This window comes from Lutjanus erythropterus, chromosome 10 (assembly GCF_056507025.1).
Source record: "Lutjanus erythropterus isolate fLutEry1 chromosome 10, fLutEry1.hap2, whole genome shotgun sequence".
In the NCBI taxonomy this organism is placed as follows: Eukaryota; Metazoa; Chordata; class Actinopteri; order Lutjaniformes; family Lutjanidae; genus Lutjanus; species Lutjanus erythropterus.
This window is the reverse complement of record NC_139326.1, coordinates 29189613-29205963: the sequence shown is the minus strand read 5'-3', so window position 1 is coordinate 29205963 and position 16351 is coordinate 29189613. Positions and strand designations below refer to the sequence as shown.

Below are 16351 nucleotides of genomic sequence, written 5' to 3'. Positions count from 1 at the left end.
CATGTTTTGTCTACCACAGGGACATCCTAGAGGGCCCTTTATCTGTGTTTTAAATATGCATTTACCTGAGGGGCCTCAGTCCACCAGTGACTCTGACCATTCCCAACATTGCTGTGGTCTAGATTCAGCAAGAATTGCGAGCAGGTGCTGCAGTGCAGGTGTCATTCTTGACATACAGTACATTTTTAGACTGCCTCACTGCTTTTGCGTGTAAGCATGCAGAAATGTCAGTGAGTGCAGGAAAAGCAGGATTTACACTTTAAATATATGATCTCTGACATGTTCGCATGCTTTCATCGTACGTGAGACCAACATAGCCGGTCAGTCAATCAGTCAATCTTTACAAATATAGGGAAACAAGCTTCTTACACAGCAGACATTTTGACATGTCATAGTAGGAAAAGCATAGGTGTTATCAATCACAAAGTCTTCATTGAGTTAGGACCCTAAAACCAAAAAGCTCAAAGTGACATCACTGATATTCAATTAAATACAAAGTAGCTAAGCTGCTGTAAGTGGTGGGTTGATATGACAGATATAACAACTGTGCTACATTATGACTTGCTGGTGTTAAACAGTGTCTGACAGCTGTTGGGATGAACGACCTGTGGTAGCCCTCTGTCTTGCAGTGGGACTGCAGCAGTCTGCTGCTGAAGGAGCTGCTTAGTGCACCTACAGTCACATGCAGGGGCTGAGAGGTGTTGTTCACGGCTGATGTCAGCTCGTAACATCCTCCTCTCACCCACCTCCTGGAATCCAGAGATCAGCCCAGGACAGCGCTGGCCCTCTTAACCAGCCTGTTCAATCTTTTTTAAGATTTGGCTGCCTCTAGTCTATTAACAACCCATGGTGGACACGCTTTGTAGTGGACTGTCCATTATTATTTTACACTACATTGTCTTCATCTGTTGTTTTTGTATTATTTTCCAGAGCAGAAGGGAGGAAAGAAGGTGGGTGTGTGTTATGCACATGTGTTCCTTTGTTCCTGTATGTACTGTATGTTGTTGTATTGTCTTGTTGTTGAATTTTCTCGTCCTACATCATGGATCCCTTCAACAGTAAAATGTGTCAGAAAAGTGGTAATACAGGCTGGTTTGCTAAATAGCAACAACATTCCGAGGATCTTGAACTGAACCAGTTCAAGAACTAGAGCTCATTCCCAGTGTTCTCCTGACTTGAGAGGGATCTGTGCAGCAGGTAGATGACTACATTCTCTACCCCAGTGCCTGGTTAGTAAGCAAACTGCAGGGGTCTAATCCCCTCCATCGTCTTCATCAGGTAAGAGGACTTGCTCTTGGACCATGTTGAATACGGTTATTTTGAGGCTGTATGTATTTCCTCTGCAACCGTATTATTTTTGATCCATAATGCAACTGGTGTGCCATAAACTAAACTCTGCTCCTGTGACACTCTACATCACAGTAATTCTTATACAAAGAGCACCACATTTTTAACCAAACATTATTTCAAAGGTTATTAAGGCAGTATATTTTAGATACATTTTAAATCAAAGTTACCTTTTTAATATCTAATTTTATTACCGGTAGCTCCTTTGTCTTTTTTGGGGAGTGATATTACATAGCCCATAATAACAGCATAATAACATAAAAGCAATATGCCAAGTAAATCTTACACACTGGACCTATAAACGCTAATTTCAGTGGGGTGAGACATTCACCCCAGCGTCTGGCAGTAACACAGATCTATGTGGAGTGCATGACCTCTGAAGTGTTGGACTGCTGGAGGGGGATCAGGTGCTAACCAGTGCTGTCCTGACTCTGACGTGCTTTACGCTCTGCAGTAGGTCACATTGTGCAATGAGCACCCTGGCTTCGACTGACCTCATCTTTACCTTATTTCTGGCTGTCACTCAGCGTAGGAGAGAGGACTGACATTGTGTCAGGTTGTGTCTAGAGAGAGACTTGGGTGTGGCAAATACTATCACTGTTATCAGACAGAAATTCCTGTAAAGATGTAGAGCAGAGGAAAAGACAGAAGAGGTGGGGTTTTCTCTGTGGTCTGCTGCTATAAAAACCCCCAGTGGAAATCTCTGTTGCACAGCTCGAGAGAGGCTGGCAACCCGTGCAACCTGCAGCTACTCAAGGACTTATGCCTGGATCACAAAGCACAAAGGTAGGACTGCTCCTGTGATCGAATTAATTATTATTAATGATTTTAACTAACTTATTATTATTAATATTATTAATATAGGAAGATTACAGGGATAGGGTCAGGTTAAATATGTTATCCCTTTGTATGAGAACATTGATTTTGATTGATGATTAATTCAAATTCAATTAACTCAAATCATTGACCATACTGCAGCTTTATACTGCAGTGAATTAATTTTTCTATAAATAATGATTGATATTTAAAGGCTGCCAGTTGGTTTTGGTTTAATCTTCTGTAAGAGTTAATTTAAATAATATATTTTAGGCACGGTACACCTTCTGTTGTTTGTAGACAGGTGCATAGGAGGAAAATCCTCTGGAAAGAGAAGACAGATCTCCTGCATACTGTCCTTTACTTGTATTAAACTGTATTAAAGATACAACATTTCGGTCCTTAGACTCTAACTTTATATGATGAAGGTCTAGGATAAAGGATAGTGTGCAGGAGTTCTCTCTTTTCATACAGGCTGATAAAATGAATGCACACTTTAATTTTGGAAACCTTTCATACAAATATACGTTTAAGTATGAACTGATGAAATGTGCTGCTAGGTGACGCCTTGTCCTCTCTCCTCCCAGGATATTCAGAAGAATATCAACTGTTCCACTTCTGCTGCACTCACCACCACCTCTCCTTCCACCACCCTCTTTGTAAGTCAGTGCTCACAGTTTAGACATATGTTAAGTTAAATGCTGTGTGTGCTTTGCTGTTAATGTTTGCTGCAGATTTAGGGGAGGCTCAGTTAATGTAAGTGAGAAAATATTACATTAGTTATCATAGTTCAGAGATACATTATTGGGGAATTTTACTTTTGTTTCCAGAATCATAAACTGACTCATGCCTTTGATTAGGCCTTTTCTATGTATTTGGTATAGTCTTAAGTTCTGTAAAATGGCAATATGAGACTATTTCGGCTCAACTGTTGAATGTCTATGTGATAAAATGACACAATCATGATCCCATAGGCATCCAGGAATTGAGCGAAACTAAGAAAGTAAACTAAAGGGGGTCGTCTTTTTCCAAACTTTGTCTGAGGAGAGGCCCACAGTCTCAGACTTTGAAAACTAAATGGTAAATGGATTTGTATTTATATAGCACTTTTTTTTATGTCTATCAACTACTAAAAGCACAAAGACAAAAAAAAAACAAAAACAAAAAAACACAACTCTGCACTAATTAATTTCTAACCATGATGGTGGCTGCAGGAGCTTCAGCCCCTCATGGCGCAACCTGACCTGCCGTCTGATCATGACAACTCCCAGGAGAACAAGAAGGAGAAGGAAGCAGTACAGCTAAAAGCTACAAACCTGCAGAGGAGCAAGGCCTGCTTCCTCAAGGGAGTCTCCTACTTCGCTGGAGACATGGAGCCATTGGCAAAATGGATGGAAAGTAAGTCAACTCTAAGTTTTTGTTACATTGGAAAAATCTTCACCCACAAAAAGGCAGAAGAGCATACTAGAAGTTACATAATTATAAGACTGAAGATTTAAATTCTCAAAGTATTAATCACAGTCTAATCTCCAAACCTGTGCCTGCTGCAGTGTTCTGCTTTTTGTCCATATGTAGAAGGATTTATTGGCCTGTTAACAAAAATGCAAAAGTAACTAAATAGATTACATGGTGAAAAGCGTATTTAAGTACGAGTAAAATTTCAAGCTTGAAAAAATACTCATAAAAGTCTAAGTACCAAGGGCTTACTGAATTGTCAATAGTCACTTCTACCACTGATTGTAAATAACTTGATGGTGATACTCACTGTACCTGACATGATGTATAGCTTTGAGTATGTCCTATTGTAATAACAATGTGAGTGAGCCACAGAATGACGCTGTTAGATTGATTCTATATATCAGTCAATACTGAATGTACTGAATGATTTAAGTACAAACAATTACCTGACACTGACAAACTAATGACAGGAACTTTAGGCCGCACTCTTAAAACAAGCCAGGCTATAGATTAACAATGTGCAAAATGTTCCCTTTGAAGAAATGTTAGAAAAACCCAATCTTCGGATGTCCATTTTTAATGTAAGGCTTGTGTGACCTTGGATAATCAAATCGAAACACAGATACAAACGCTCCACTTCATCGTCGTTCACCTCAACAGGCTCCACTTCACACTGCGTCTTTTGACAATCTTTAAAAATATCAAGAGGGTTTTGCAAAGTACTTGGCAAATTGATGCGTTTGTTTTATCTTCGCCACTGGCTGCATGACTGTGAGCCTGCAGGAAGCCTATTAGGCAGCACTGGGAAGATGTCAACGCTTTCTGTGTGTTCTCTCTTTCCATCTTCCAGAACAGTTTTTCTTGCTGCAGTTGCTCGACTGGGTTTTGCGCGGAGCTGCTCAGGTGATGTTTGTCAACAACCCTCTGAGCGGCCTCATCATTTTTGGTGGCCTTATCCTGCAGAACTACTGGTGGGCTCTCAACGGCTTCGTGGGGACGCTCTTTGCCACTGTTTCAGCCCTCATTCTGCAGCAGAACAGGTTTGACATTTTTTCTTAGATAGAAAGTGATAAATGAAATTATAATTAGATATTACTACATATAGAGAAAGTTGGATGTGACCTCACTGACACTGTGTGTGGCTTCTTTTCTTTTGCTGTTCAACAGTAAAATATTCACTCATTCAATAACTTTATCTCAGGGGTGCAATAGCTGCAGGGCTGTATGGTTACAACGGTATCCTGGTGGGTCTGCTGATGGCTGTATTCTCCAACAAGGGAGACTGGTACTGGTGGCTCCTGCTACCCAACATCTTCATGTCCATGATGTGGTGAGTAACTAGACTGACTAATGGTTAAATGATACGATAGATTCATATCATAAGAAGTGAGAGGTGGATGTAGGTGATAAATTGGCAGCAATTAGCAATTAACATGCAATTAGCACCCACCTGTCAGTAGCCAACAATATTATTTGCACCCATGGTGAAATAGCCGGTGTTGCCATGTACACCCAGTTGTATATATCCTTGCATGGCAGAAACTAAGCACCCAGGTGTCCATAGCTAATAAGTTTTTGCACCCATGGTGTAAATAGTCAATGTAGCTATTTACTCCTGCATGGCAGAGACAAACCAACTTTTCCTAAATCCTAACCAAGTGGTTTTATTTCCCAAACATAACAAAACTGCTACTGAAAACTGAAAATTAAAAATAAAATAAAATAAATAAAACAATTAAAACAATAAACTGACAACACTGAAAGTGTTGACAGTGACATTTTCACACCAGATTCTTCAACTAGTTTCCCAGATCAGGCTTTCACTGCTGGTCTCCTGCAGGATTAGCAGGTGCTTAACCCCTTCATCCAACATCATCTTTTTTCTTTAGGGCCTTTGCTGGTCTTTATAACCAAACCAAGGGGGGTTGGTGTAAATAGCCAAATAATTCTCACCCATGTACAAATAGACACTCTGTAAATGAAGTAAACCATAACATGTAAAATGTAAAAACTGATCAGTTTATTGTCGTATGAAGATATAAATGCAATGACTAATTGTCTCAGCTCAGCATTTATATTTAAAGAACCTATATACTTCTGTTAACAGTAGCCTGGTCTCAGTCAATCATTTCTGATCCAGTCAGCCATGGAGCACCTACGCTAGTTAATAATTGTGTGAGTTAATAATTGTGTAAGTTAAATGCACATTAAATCTAATACGGGTGATGTTGTGTTTTTCTTTCAGCCCAGTTCTGTCCAGTGCCCTGGCATCTATTAACAGTCGCTGGGACCTGCCAGTGTTCACGCTGCCCTTCAACATCCTGGTGTGTCTCCACATGGTCGCCACCGGCCACTACAACCACCACTTCCCCCAAGTCCTCATTCAGCCTCGCTCAGAGCTGCCTAACATCACCTGGGCTGAAATCAACGTAGCCAAGGTCAGTGACAGACCTCTCTTTCTGAACATACCTCTCAGTGACATTATTTTACCTTTGCTCTAATGACATTTCAGCTATGTGTCATTTAGATATCAGTCAATGTCAGAACTCAGCTACTTGACCTTTGACCCAGCAGTCAGACTGGTTCAACAATAGTAAATGACTTGTTCCCTAAAACAAGACCTGTTCAGTCATCTCTGTGTTTTGAGTATTTCAAAACAAGCTGTTGTTTCTACACCAAACATTAGCTACCCAGTTAGCTAGCTAAGCCACATCTTAAGTTAGCTAATATTAGCAAAAATCTAACTAGCTTGCTAACAGCTTTCAGATGTAACTAGCTAGATAAAGACTGGTGTAGATTAGTTAGCTAGGATTTTGCTAAAATTAGATAACTACAGTTCTGCCGGGTGCCAAGCTTGCTCAACTGTTTTTGGATCATAGAGAGAAAAGGGGCGGGACTTAGAATAAGTAAATTATGTTCAACCTCGTCTGTCTGTACCTCCTCAGCTGTTCATGTCAGTGCCCGTGGGAATCGGCCAGGTCTACGGCTGTGACAACCCTTGGACAGGAGGAATGTTCATCATCTCACTCTTTATCTCCTCGCCTATCACCTGCGCTCACGCTGTCCTGGGATCTGCTGTAGGCATGGTTTCTGGTGAGAGAACCAGACACTACCTTGGCAGGCAGCCCATATAGGGTGCCCAGTAATGAACATCTTCATGTAAAAGTCATTCTGTCTCACCTCAACAAACAGCACAACTTACTTTTGCTTCCTTACATGCTTGCACTTCACTGATGGTTGTGATTTAATATTTTGCAGGTCTGGCTCTCGCAGCTCCTTTTGGAGACATTTACTTTGGCCTCTGGGGATACAACTGTGTGTTAGCCTGCATCGCCATCGGAGGAATGTTTTACGCTCTCACCTGGCAGGTGCACCTGCTCGCCATCACATGTGGTGAGTGGAAAGACCGTCTTAAAATAATCTGTCCCTGACAGGATGATTACCTGACATGTAACCATGTGCAACATTGTGAAAGCGCGACCACATACTTGGGTCGCACTTTATTTTACAGTTCTTAAATAAGACGTAACAAGCCATACTTTGTTTTTGTCTTTCATTATCCCTGATTACCCTCTAATAAGTTCTAATAAGGGTCTAACTGTGGAAAGTAATATTTGTATTTTGCATTTACATGAATACCATTTTAGGTAATCTCTCTTCTCCTCCCCTGCAGCTTTCTTCTGTGCATACCTCGGCTCAGCCATTGCCAATGTCATGTCTAACGTAAGCGCACATTTTCTCTCACACTTATATCTCAGCCTATAATAAACACAAGTTACTAACTCCAATGTGACATGTTTTTCATCTACAGTTTGGTCTGCCAGCCTGCACCTGGCCTTTCTGTCTCTCTGCTCTCACTTTCCTCCACTTAACCACGGGGACCGACAGGATTTTCAAGCTGCCACTGGCCAAAGTCACCTACCCTGAGAAGAACCTGCGCTTCTTCTGGAAGCTGCAGAAACAGGAAAAAATGGAGAAGGCTGAGAAAGAGAAGAAAGAGAGGGAGGAGCAGCAGAGAGCCCTCGAGGAAGAAGTGATACTGAATGAGAAGGAGAAACTGAGGCTAGAGCTTGAACGGATTGAGGAAGGGAGAGAAACAAGTGAAACGTCAGAGGGTAAAAATGATGAGGCATATGTCACAGAAGAAGAAGTCAAACCCAGTGATCAGATCGAGGTCCCTATTGCTGACTATGTCTAATAGTTACATTTCTGCAGCAAGAGAAAGAGGATACACTAATGACACTTAAATATATGAAGAATCTAAATAAATCTGTCTGTAAATAGTCTTTCAGATTACTGGTATATTTTACTATAAACTGAAAACTTATGCTGGCAGTTCTTTCTGAGTCCAGATGATGTTTCATTGGATGATTTGACGAAATATTTCACTATCTAGTTCTGTAAAACTTTGTTTATATATCATATGTATATTTTTTTAAATAAATTATTTTCCAATCATCACTCAAATCCATGCTGGTTTATTCAATGTTGTCTGAAAGTACTCAATCAAAGCTAAATATGAAATAATTGCAGATAATCTGTATCATCTGTTGGTATAAGAAACATTTACAGACACTTATATACCATTTAGTTAGAATTCACAGTCTGTTGTGATGTGTGCAATGTGTGTGGACTTCAGGGGGAATAGCTGTTTTGATCAAGGATGGGGATCTTTATAAATGAAATGTAATTTAATTTAAGGCAGAATAATTTCTAGAGAAATATTACTTGTTGTCCATAAACAAACCACACAATCTTCATCACAGGGGGAAAAAAGTCAAGGAGTGGTCTGTTTGAGTCCGCTGTAATGAACAGGAAGAGTCCTGGGGAGCTGGGCTGGTTGCTGGGCTGCAAGACAGACTATGATGGACACAGAGGAGAAAACGTTGTAAACAGTCTTACAGGTGAATACAGTGTGTTGTTCCTTTTCAGCAACTGTTTGCTTTTGAGTCAGAGTGGCACCAATGATATGTTCACTGTGTTTACCTTCATTAAATCACATGGAAACAACACCAGGCTGCAGCAGTGTAACCCTACAGTTAACACATCAGAGTGGTCGGTTATAATATTCTGCTTTTTTATGAAGGACACATCTGATAACCTGGGCTCAAAGCAAAAAATAGCATATATTGTATCCTTGAAACACATCGCAGTGCAAATATAGTTGTGCAACACATTACTTACTCAACTATGTGACCATGTATGAGGTGCTATATATAAGAATTATTGCCTAAATAGCATCAGTCCATGATGTAGTCATCACCAAATCTATCACTACCTATTGTTATTATAACTACCTGAGGAAAATCACACTCCCACCTGTCTTTGGGTGCAGATTTGTGTTCATGTTGTGATGCACTGAACCATCCAGACATTTCCTTAGGTAACCCTTTCTGTTTTCTGAGCTGTCATTCTGATTGGTACAGCTGTTTCAAAGCTATGAGACCATTGATGAGACTGGCTGGGAGAGTATTAGATAATCACAATGCTCAATATTCACCATCATCCAGCCCTTTGCATGTTGTGCTGCTGCACAGACATGAAGCAGAATACAAGGTGTGCATGGAGACGTGCAGTCTGTGCAACCTAAATATTCTCCCAAATAGAAACGGACAACACAGATGCAAGACCTACCGCCTTGCACTTGGCATTAATTATTCATCTGTCGACTGAGGTTGCAAAATATTTAACAGAGGGTGCAATGCTTTTGCAGGCTTGTAGACCAAAGCATTGAAAGAGGTATGCTTGCTACACACTGAACTGAAAATGATGATATAGGTATATTGTTTGAATCATTTTCCTGACCCCATACTGGTGCAAAAATACAGCTCTGTAAAAAATTAAGAGGCCACTGCAAAATGATCGGTTTCTCTGGTTTTACTATTCATAGGTATGTGTTTGAGTAAAATGAACATTTTTATATTATTCTATAAACTGCTGGCATCATTTCTCTCACATGTGAAATTAAAATATTGCCATTTAGTGCATTTATTGGCAGAAAATGACAACTGGTCAAAATAACAAAAAAGATGCAGTGTTTTCAGACCTCGAATGATGCAAAGAAAACACGTTCATATTCATTTTTAAACAACACAACACTATTATTTTAACTTAGGAAGACTTAAGAAACCGATATTGGTGGGATAATCTCAATCTTTAATCACAGCAGTGGTTTTTATACTCTCCCTCATAAAATAAGATTTGATTCAGGTGATCATCTAATCAGTGTCTCATTAATGAGAAGGCTTGTGTTGGAATCCAACAAACACTGGAATGGACTGACTGCCACACATGTAGAGATGCTTACTTAAGAAACATTTGTGAGAGTGGTCTCTTAATTTATTCCAGAGCTGTATGTTGCCAGTGATCATTTTACCATCATGTGACTGCAGTAGAAACCATTAAATAGTGTGTATATGTGTCTATTTTCAGGATTATGATTGAATAAAGTATTGAAATATTAATGAGACAAGTTTTAAATATTTTTTTGCTCAATTATTTGTTACATTAATCAAATAATTTAAAAAAAATCTTTAGATTAATCACTAAATTAATCGTTATATTAAACATTTAAAAATATTTGTTAGTTGCAGCCCCAGTGTTAATAATAAGTTTCTGTATGGTGCAATAAAAACTGTTAAATTTAGTACAGTGTGAATAACATTCATCTGGTTCAGTAAAGTAGGTCAGTAAATAACTTTCAGCAACTTTCAGAATATAATCTGGCACATTTCACAGTATGCATCTGTACATTTACACTGCGTCTTTAGCTTGGTGATGCCATTTCTGTTGCACAATGTGCTGCAACATTCCACTTGTTTAATGAAACGTGTGCTTGCTGGTATGATTGTACAGTTTACGTTGATGATATAATCTACAGTCATCCAAGGGCACCGCACATCCAGCACATTCAAAGGCTCAGAGATTTTCAACTCAAAACACTTGGGGCAGCGAACGCTCGGGAAAAAAAAAAAAAAAAAAAAAAGCCATTTCTTTAGGCAGTCGCAGACATTCTCTGCCCATTGGGAACAACTGAAAAAACAGCTATGTGGACATGGGCCTTGGCCAATTAACAATTTTGACTTAATAGGAAATTTAAGGTTGTGTGTGACTTGTTCTAAGAAACAGGTGGGACGTGATGTCAGGAAATGCTCTGCACCTGTATACACTGAGCCTCAGGATCATTTAACAGCTTTATCATTAACATTTCATAGCACATTTACATGTACAGTATCCGTACCCAATTATTAACTGTAATGTGTGTGCAATAAAGCATAAATACGCAGGACAGGCTGGTAACCTTGAGCAGGGAAACGTCCCCTCGTTTTGCATTTCATACAAACCTGCTCTGGCAATGTGCTATTGAAAATTTAATAATTACAACTTTGGTCCTTTCATCTTTTAATTCTGCTTGAGGGGTTAAGAAATCTGGGCGGAGTCTGCTGGTCATTTTTGCATTTTTTTTTTATTGGGAGTGTCTTAACATTTCTTCCTATTGGATAGATGTGGTGACAGAGATCAGATCTCTAACCAGCTCAGAGCTTCATTTTATTTTCAGTGTTTTGTATTTAGGAAATGTGCCAATGGGGCTGAAAAAATAGGACAGATACAAAAGAAATAACCAGCAAATGGCTGACTACAGACTCTCTTACAGTCCCTGAGTGGATAGAAATAGTTCAAGAAATTTATATCATGGAATGATTAACTTTTTCTCTGAGACATGCTACCAAAAATACTGGGAAAAAAATGGAAGTCCTGTATGAATCTGAAGTGATTTCTTACTTTTGTTAGGAGAAATTTGCCTTACTGCCCTCTGTACTTTTCTTTTTTACCAACAGAGCAGACTTTTAAGTTATACATGAATAGGTATTACCTCCTTAAGAAATACTTATTGTTCATAAAAACTTCCACGATCTCAAAGGGCAATTATGGACAGAAAGGACCCACAGATTTTGATACCACAGTGTGACCCAGATTCACCCATTTTATTTTACATGTTGTCTGTTGTCCATTTATGTCTGTTGTGTTTTTGTTATAAAAAAAAAATAAAAATAAAACTCAAATACACAAAGTTGTCATGTCGCAAACTAGGCTGCTTTCCATATGTTGTGAAACTACAACAGAAACGTGCGACACACTACAGTGAAAATATGTAACCCTGATGTTTCTAGAAGCTTGCAAGGCCTTCTTCCTCAAGTGTAGTGTGTGAGATCCAGCAGGAAGATAGGATCTGAAGATCAGATAAGCATGTACAGCACAACCAGACAGAAGCTTCTTGCAATTTCTCCTGAACTGAAAAACAGCAAAGTCTTCAATCTCTGTCTTAGAATAAGTTGAAGTTGAATGTGTGTGATGCTCAGTCATGATTACAATATGATTTATTGCAGTGCGGCATGTTTTCATCATTGCTAACAGCATGACTGAGGGTGGAACCTGTTCAGCAGGTCAGCTTTAGAGGGCTGTTTGTGTTTGCTTCGTCCGAAAATGATTTTACGTTTGTTTCAGTGATAATGACATAAAAATGTATTTATTTTTGAGGCTTTCCACAAAATACATTTTTAAACTGGATGCAGATAAGAGATGTCCTCTGGATGCATGTTTGGCGCCAACACAATCATCACCCACATAGCTTTGTCAGGATGTGGCACCTTTACAACAAATGGTCAAGTAAAGCTTCACAGAAAAAAATACTTTTCTTGAATGTTTCTGCAGCTTTTTTTAGTCCTCTGCTAGTTCAAATATTTTTTGTCAGTTTATGTGGGCACATCTTAAATGTTGGACTCTAAACTTTTGACACTGCCAGCACGAAAAACACCTATGTGGGATGCTTTCTTATCTGAACTTCTCTGTCACATACAGGTGATCACAAGATCAGACACTCAGGCGGCCTTATCAGCCTGCCTGTGGAAAAGAGGCTTTTGTAAAACTGGTAAGACTAATATTGTACGGTCAGAGAGACTGAACATTTGCCAGCTTAGATTAGAAACAGAGCAATATCTCATGATGAGGTGGCACACTGTCAAAGAGTAATAAGTAGAGTGTAATGACCTGAATAGCAACTTAAAAATCATTCAGTTCTTTATCAACACTGTAAATGAATTTTGTTCTTTTCATAGTATTATTACTGTCAGGGTTCAAATTACAGAGTGACTTTCTGGAGAGCCATCTTTGGAAAAGATGCCCGTGGATACATGGAAGTGTGCACCAGCGCTGTCAATTGTTGTGTTACCGCAAAAAACATTCTGGTGAAAATATTGCAGGATACAATGGGTGGTCAAAGTATTAATGACTTCCAGAAAGACTGCGTACGATAGTCTTCCTTCGACCTTCCTCTGTCTCCCTCTCAATCAAGCACACACACATGCTTGCTGCAGCGGTGCACACAGCAGTGCTATCGGGGCTTTTCTCAAAGGAAAAGGTGTTTTCACTTTTTTTCTGACCACCTTTGGTTGCAAGAGTTTGATCTGAGTGGTTGAAGTTGAGCCTGTGTTAGACATGATAGACAGGTGATTCATCCAATCATCCAATCCCAGATGTTTTTTTTTTAAGTGCCTGCCCTTTTCCAAACAGTTTCTAAGGACGATTTCCCAGATGGCTCTGTGTAACAAAACATCTGGTATGTCAGATTAACACTTTACAGTGAATAAAAATCAGTTAATCTCATAAAACTTCACATCTAAAGTCCATGTCAAGATCCAGTGTACTTTAAACAACATAACACCATTGCTGAGCATTTGTCTTGACTGTGACGACCAGAGTTGTATTTAAGACGGATTCGGGGTCAAGGCTGCACTTGCACTCACCAGTGTTGTTCAGCTGGTCTGCAACATCTCATCAAACATCTCATCTCCAGCTCACTCTGTCACCTTAAAACACACAACTTTTCAGTCATCAGAGCACCATCACTCACGGACAAATGATCTCAGAAACTAGGGCAGACACGTTTTTGCTCACGTTGCTGGCCTATGGCCACCACTTAAAGATAGCAATGTGTCATCTTGATTTATAAGCGCCCGCTTGATCAGTGAGGCCAACTGCTCACCTGATGCTCACGTTTCCTCATTCAAAGACTTTCTGCACACCTATTTACAAACCAGTTACCTGAAATCATGTGATGTTTTATCACATAATGTCTTACGTACTTGCTGATTCTTGGATCGCACAGATCAATCTGATGCAAACAGAGGTGTAGGTGCTGAGGTAGGTGACTGTGACCGTGACCAGCGCTGCTGCTGATTGTGTCAGCCTGTGCCAACCTCCATTAACCACAGACGCATAGTTCAAATGGTTGCTGTGCTTCTAACAATTGATGTGACTTCATGATGATTGATTGATTGATTGATTGATGGGTTGATGTCTGTGCATGTGGCCAGACACAGCGACCTACTCTCCTACTTTCTGCTTTGATGATGATGATAATGATGATGATGATGATAATGATGATGATGATGATAATGATCATCATCATCAAATTAATATTTTGTGTGTTGGGCCCCTGCATCACTCTGTTGGGATTTATTTTGCAATAATGACCTACATTATTCCTTATATAAGTCATGTTAGTATAGAATAGCTGCCCTCCTTGTGAATAAGTGAGAGGCTGATTGGATGAACAGAAATACTTAATTTATTTGAGCTTTAAGTTTGGCTTTGGATGTTTTCATGTAACATTAATGTTCCGAAGTCTTTTTGATTCAGTATACTTTAAACAACAGAACACCTTTACCGAGTATTATTCTCGTGTGACAACCACCAGACTGTGGTTTACATAAGGGTCAAGGCTACACCTGCAGTCACAAGTGTGGTTCAGATGGTCTGCAACATCTAATCACATATCTCATCTCCAGCTCATGCTGCTTCCTTAATTCTGCAGCCAACAGAGCATCAACACTTACAGACGAGTTCTCACTAAGCTTAGAAATTAGGGCAGACACATTTCTGCTCACATTACTGACCTATAGCCAACACTTAAAGACAGCGATGTGTCGTTGTGACGTATTACCGCACAGCTCATCAGCGAGTCCAGCTGTGCACCTTACACTCATATCTTCACAACTCTTTGTGTCAGTCACCTAACATCATCTGATGTTTCATCACACGTACTTGCTGATCGTATTGATCAATCTGATGCCCACAGATCAGCAGATGCTGAGGTAGGTGACTGTGACCAGCTCTGTTGCTGATTGTGTTAAACAGCCATACAGTGTGTCTAAAATTATTCTCATTAATAAGGAACAAGGAATTAATAATATAATTATAAAACCCAATAAATCTAAACAGACCTGGATAGTGAGTACAGGGAGGAAAAGGTCTGCGTACTTCTGGCACAGCCTGATGCTGGTTGGATATACTTGTTGGATAACCCATGTGGAATTTTGCACACAGGTTATCAAACTTCAGAAACACTTTCTGTTTCTGTTTCTTCCCCCCACAGAAGTTTTAGCAGGAAAGAAGAGTGAGGATGGGAGGAGGAGATGAGGAAAAGGAGATGGAAAAAGGGAGCCACAAAACTGCACCTGACTGCGGCTGGACTGGTGGGCTCACGCCATTTCTCTCTCCTGCCTGCTGACTCCCTCCTCAGGATCAGCTATAGTTGCTAGTTTCATTGGTTTTTATGTGCAAAGTCTTTGATAAGCTCAAGTGCTGTGAAATTAAAATGACTGCAGTTTATTGAGTATTTTAATCAGCTTTTGAAATATAATATTACAAGGATTTACACCAATATTGTGATACCTTACAAGACTTGCAAACATGGACACCTCGTCTCTACCTGCTGTTCTAAGTGTTTAGGAGAACACAGGAAAAGGACCTGCACCCTCTGTCAGTATAAATGGCTCATCCTATGAAAACATAATCATTTTTATTTCCAGGTGCTTTACACTAACGAAAACATATTTAATTTGAATTTTATATTCCATTTATGTTAATAAGTCCCTGTAAACTTGTCGATTCCCAAACTTCAGGATGCTACAGCCCAATCTGACGATCTGAAAAGCATCTGCAGTCCACCTACACCTTTAATCACACAGCTCTGATCAACACACACACTAATTGTACCAATGATGAGAAACAAGATGCTCTGGTCTTAATGTGACTGGTCACAAAATACAGTGTAACACCTGTTAAAGGACAGATAAATGCAGAACAATACACAATTTAAATCCCATGCTTTTTTAAAAAAAAGTTCATTATAAATATTTGATCATGATTTCAAACTTGCTTTCTTCCTATATAAATCTTTGCAATCAAATGTGAGCTGATTCTTGGGACACTAAAATAAAAGTCAAGGTTTTGTATTAGAGGTGTACGTTTCATCTGTTAAAGTGGATCATTATTTAAAAAGAAATGTAATGTGCAAACATTTTCCTCCAAAATAGAAGTGCTAAAATTTAAAGAAAAGTGGAAAGTCAAAGAAAGATAAAAATAATATATTATATTGTGCAAATGATAAATATCACAGTAATTATCTTAAAGAGAAACTATTACCTCTCCCTGTTCATGAGTGAGTCTCTAAAGTACTCTGTGCTCTGCTTTAACATTTCAATGTGCTCTGAATCCAAATAAATAAAAATAATATTGGGAAACATGTTAAAAGACCACAAAAAAATCTAGTTTATGATCCTAAGTGAAGGTAAAGTAATTGAAACTAGTGCTATCCACTGTACCTTTATTGTTACCAGCAGACGCTGTTTGGGGCCCTGAGGTGTCTGTCAGGTCTCATACAGCTTAT

The 16351-nt window shown here is 39.3% G+C and overlaps 1 protein-coding gene across 1 annotated transcript; it reads left to right on the top strand.

Moving 5' to 3' along the window:
- The first annotated feature begins 1904 nt into the window (after positions 1-1904).
- slc14a2 (solute carrier family 14 member 2) lies at positions 1905-8082 on the top strand. The gene is made up of 10 exons (XM_084729600.1): positions 1905-2133; positions 2751-2822; positions 3378-3561; positions 4472-4661; positions 4823-4951; positions 5867-6059; positions 6567-6714; positions 6880-7014; positions 7295-7344; positions 7433-8082. The coding sequence occupies exons 1-10, from the start codon at positions 2110-2112 to the stop codon at positions 7817-7819; spliced, it is 1512 nt and encodes a 503-aa protein (XP_084585726.1). The 5' UTR covers positions 1905-2109; the 3' UTR covers positions 7820-8082.
- The last annotated feature ends 8269 nt before the right edge of the window (positions 8083-16351 follow it).

Coding starts and splice junctions, on each gene's coding strand:
- slc14a2 (XM_084729600.1), top strand. CDS start 2,110: ATGCCTGGATCACAAAGCACAAAG. Junction 3,562..4,471: donor ATTGGCAAAATGGATGGAAA/GTAAGTCAACTC, acceptor TCCATCTTCCAG/AACAGTTTTTCTTGCTGCAG. Junction 7,015..7,294: donor CCTGCTCGCCATCACATGTG/GTGAGTGGAAAG, acceptor CCTCCCCTGCAG/CTTTCTTCTGTGCATACCTC.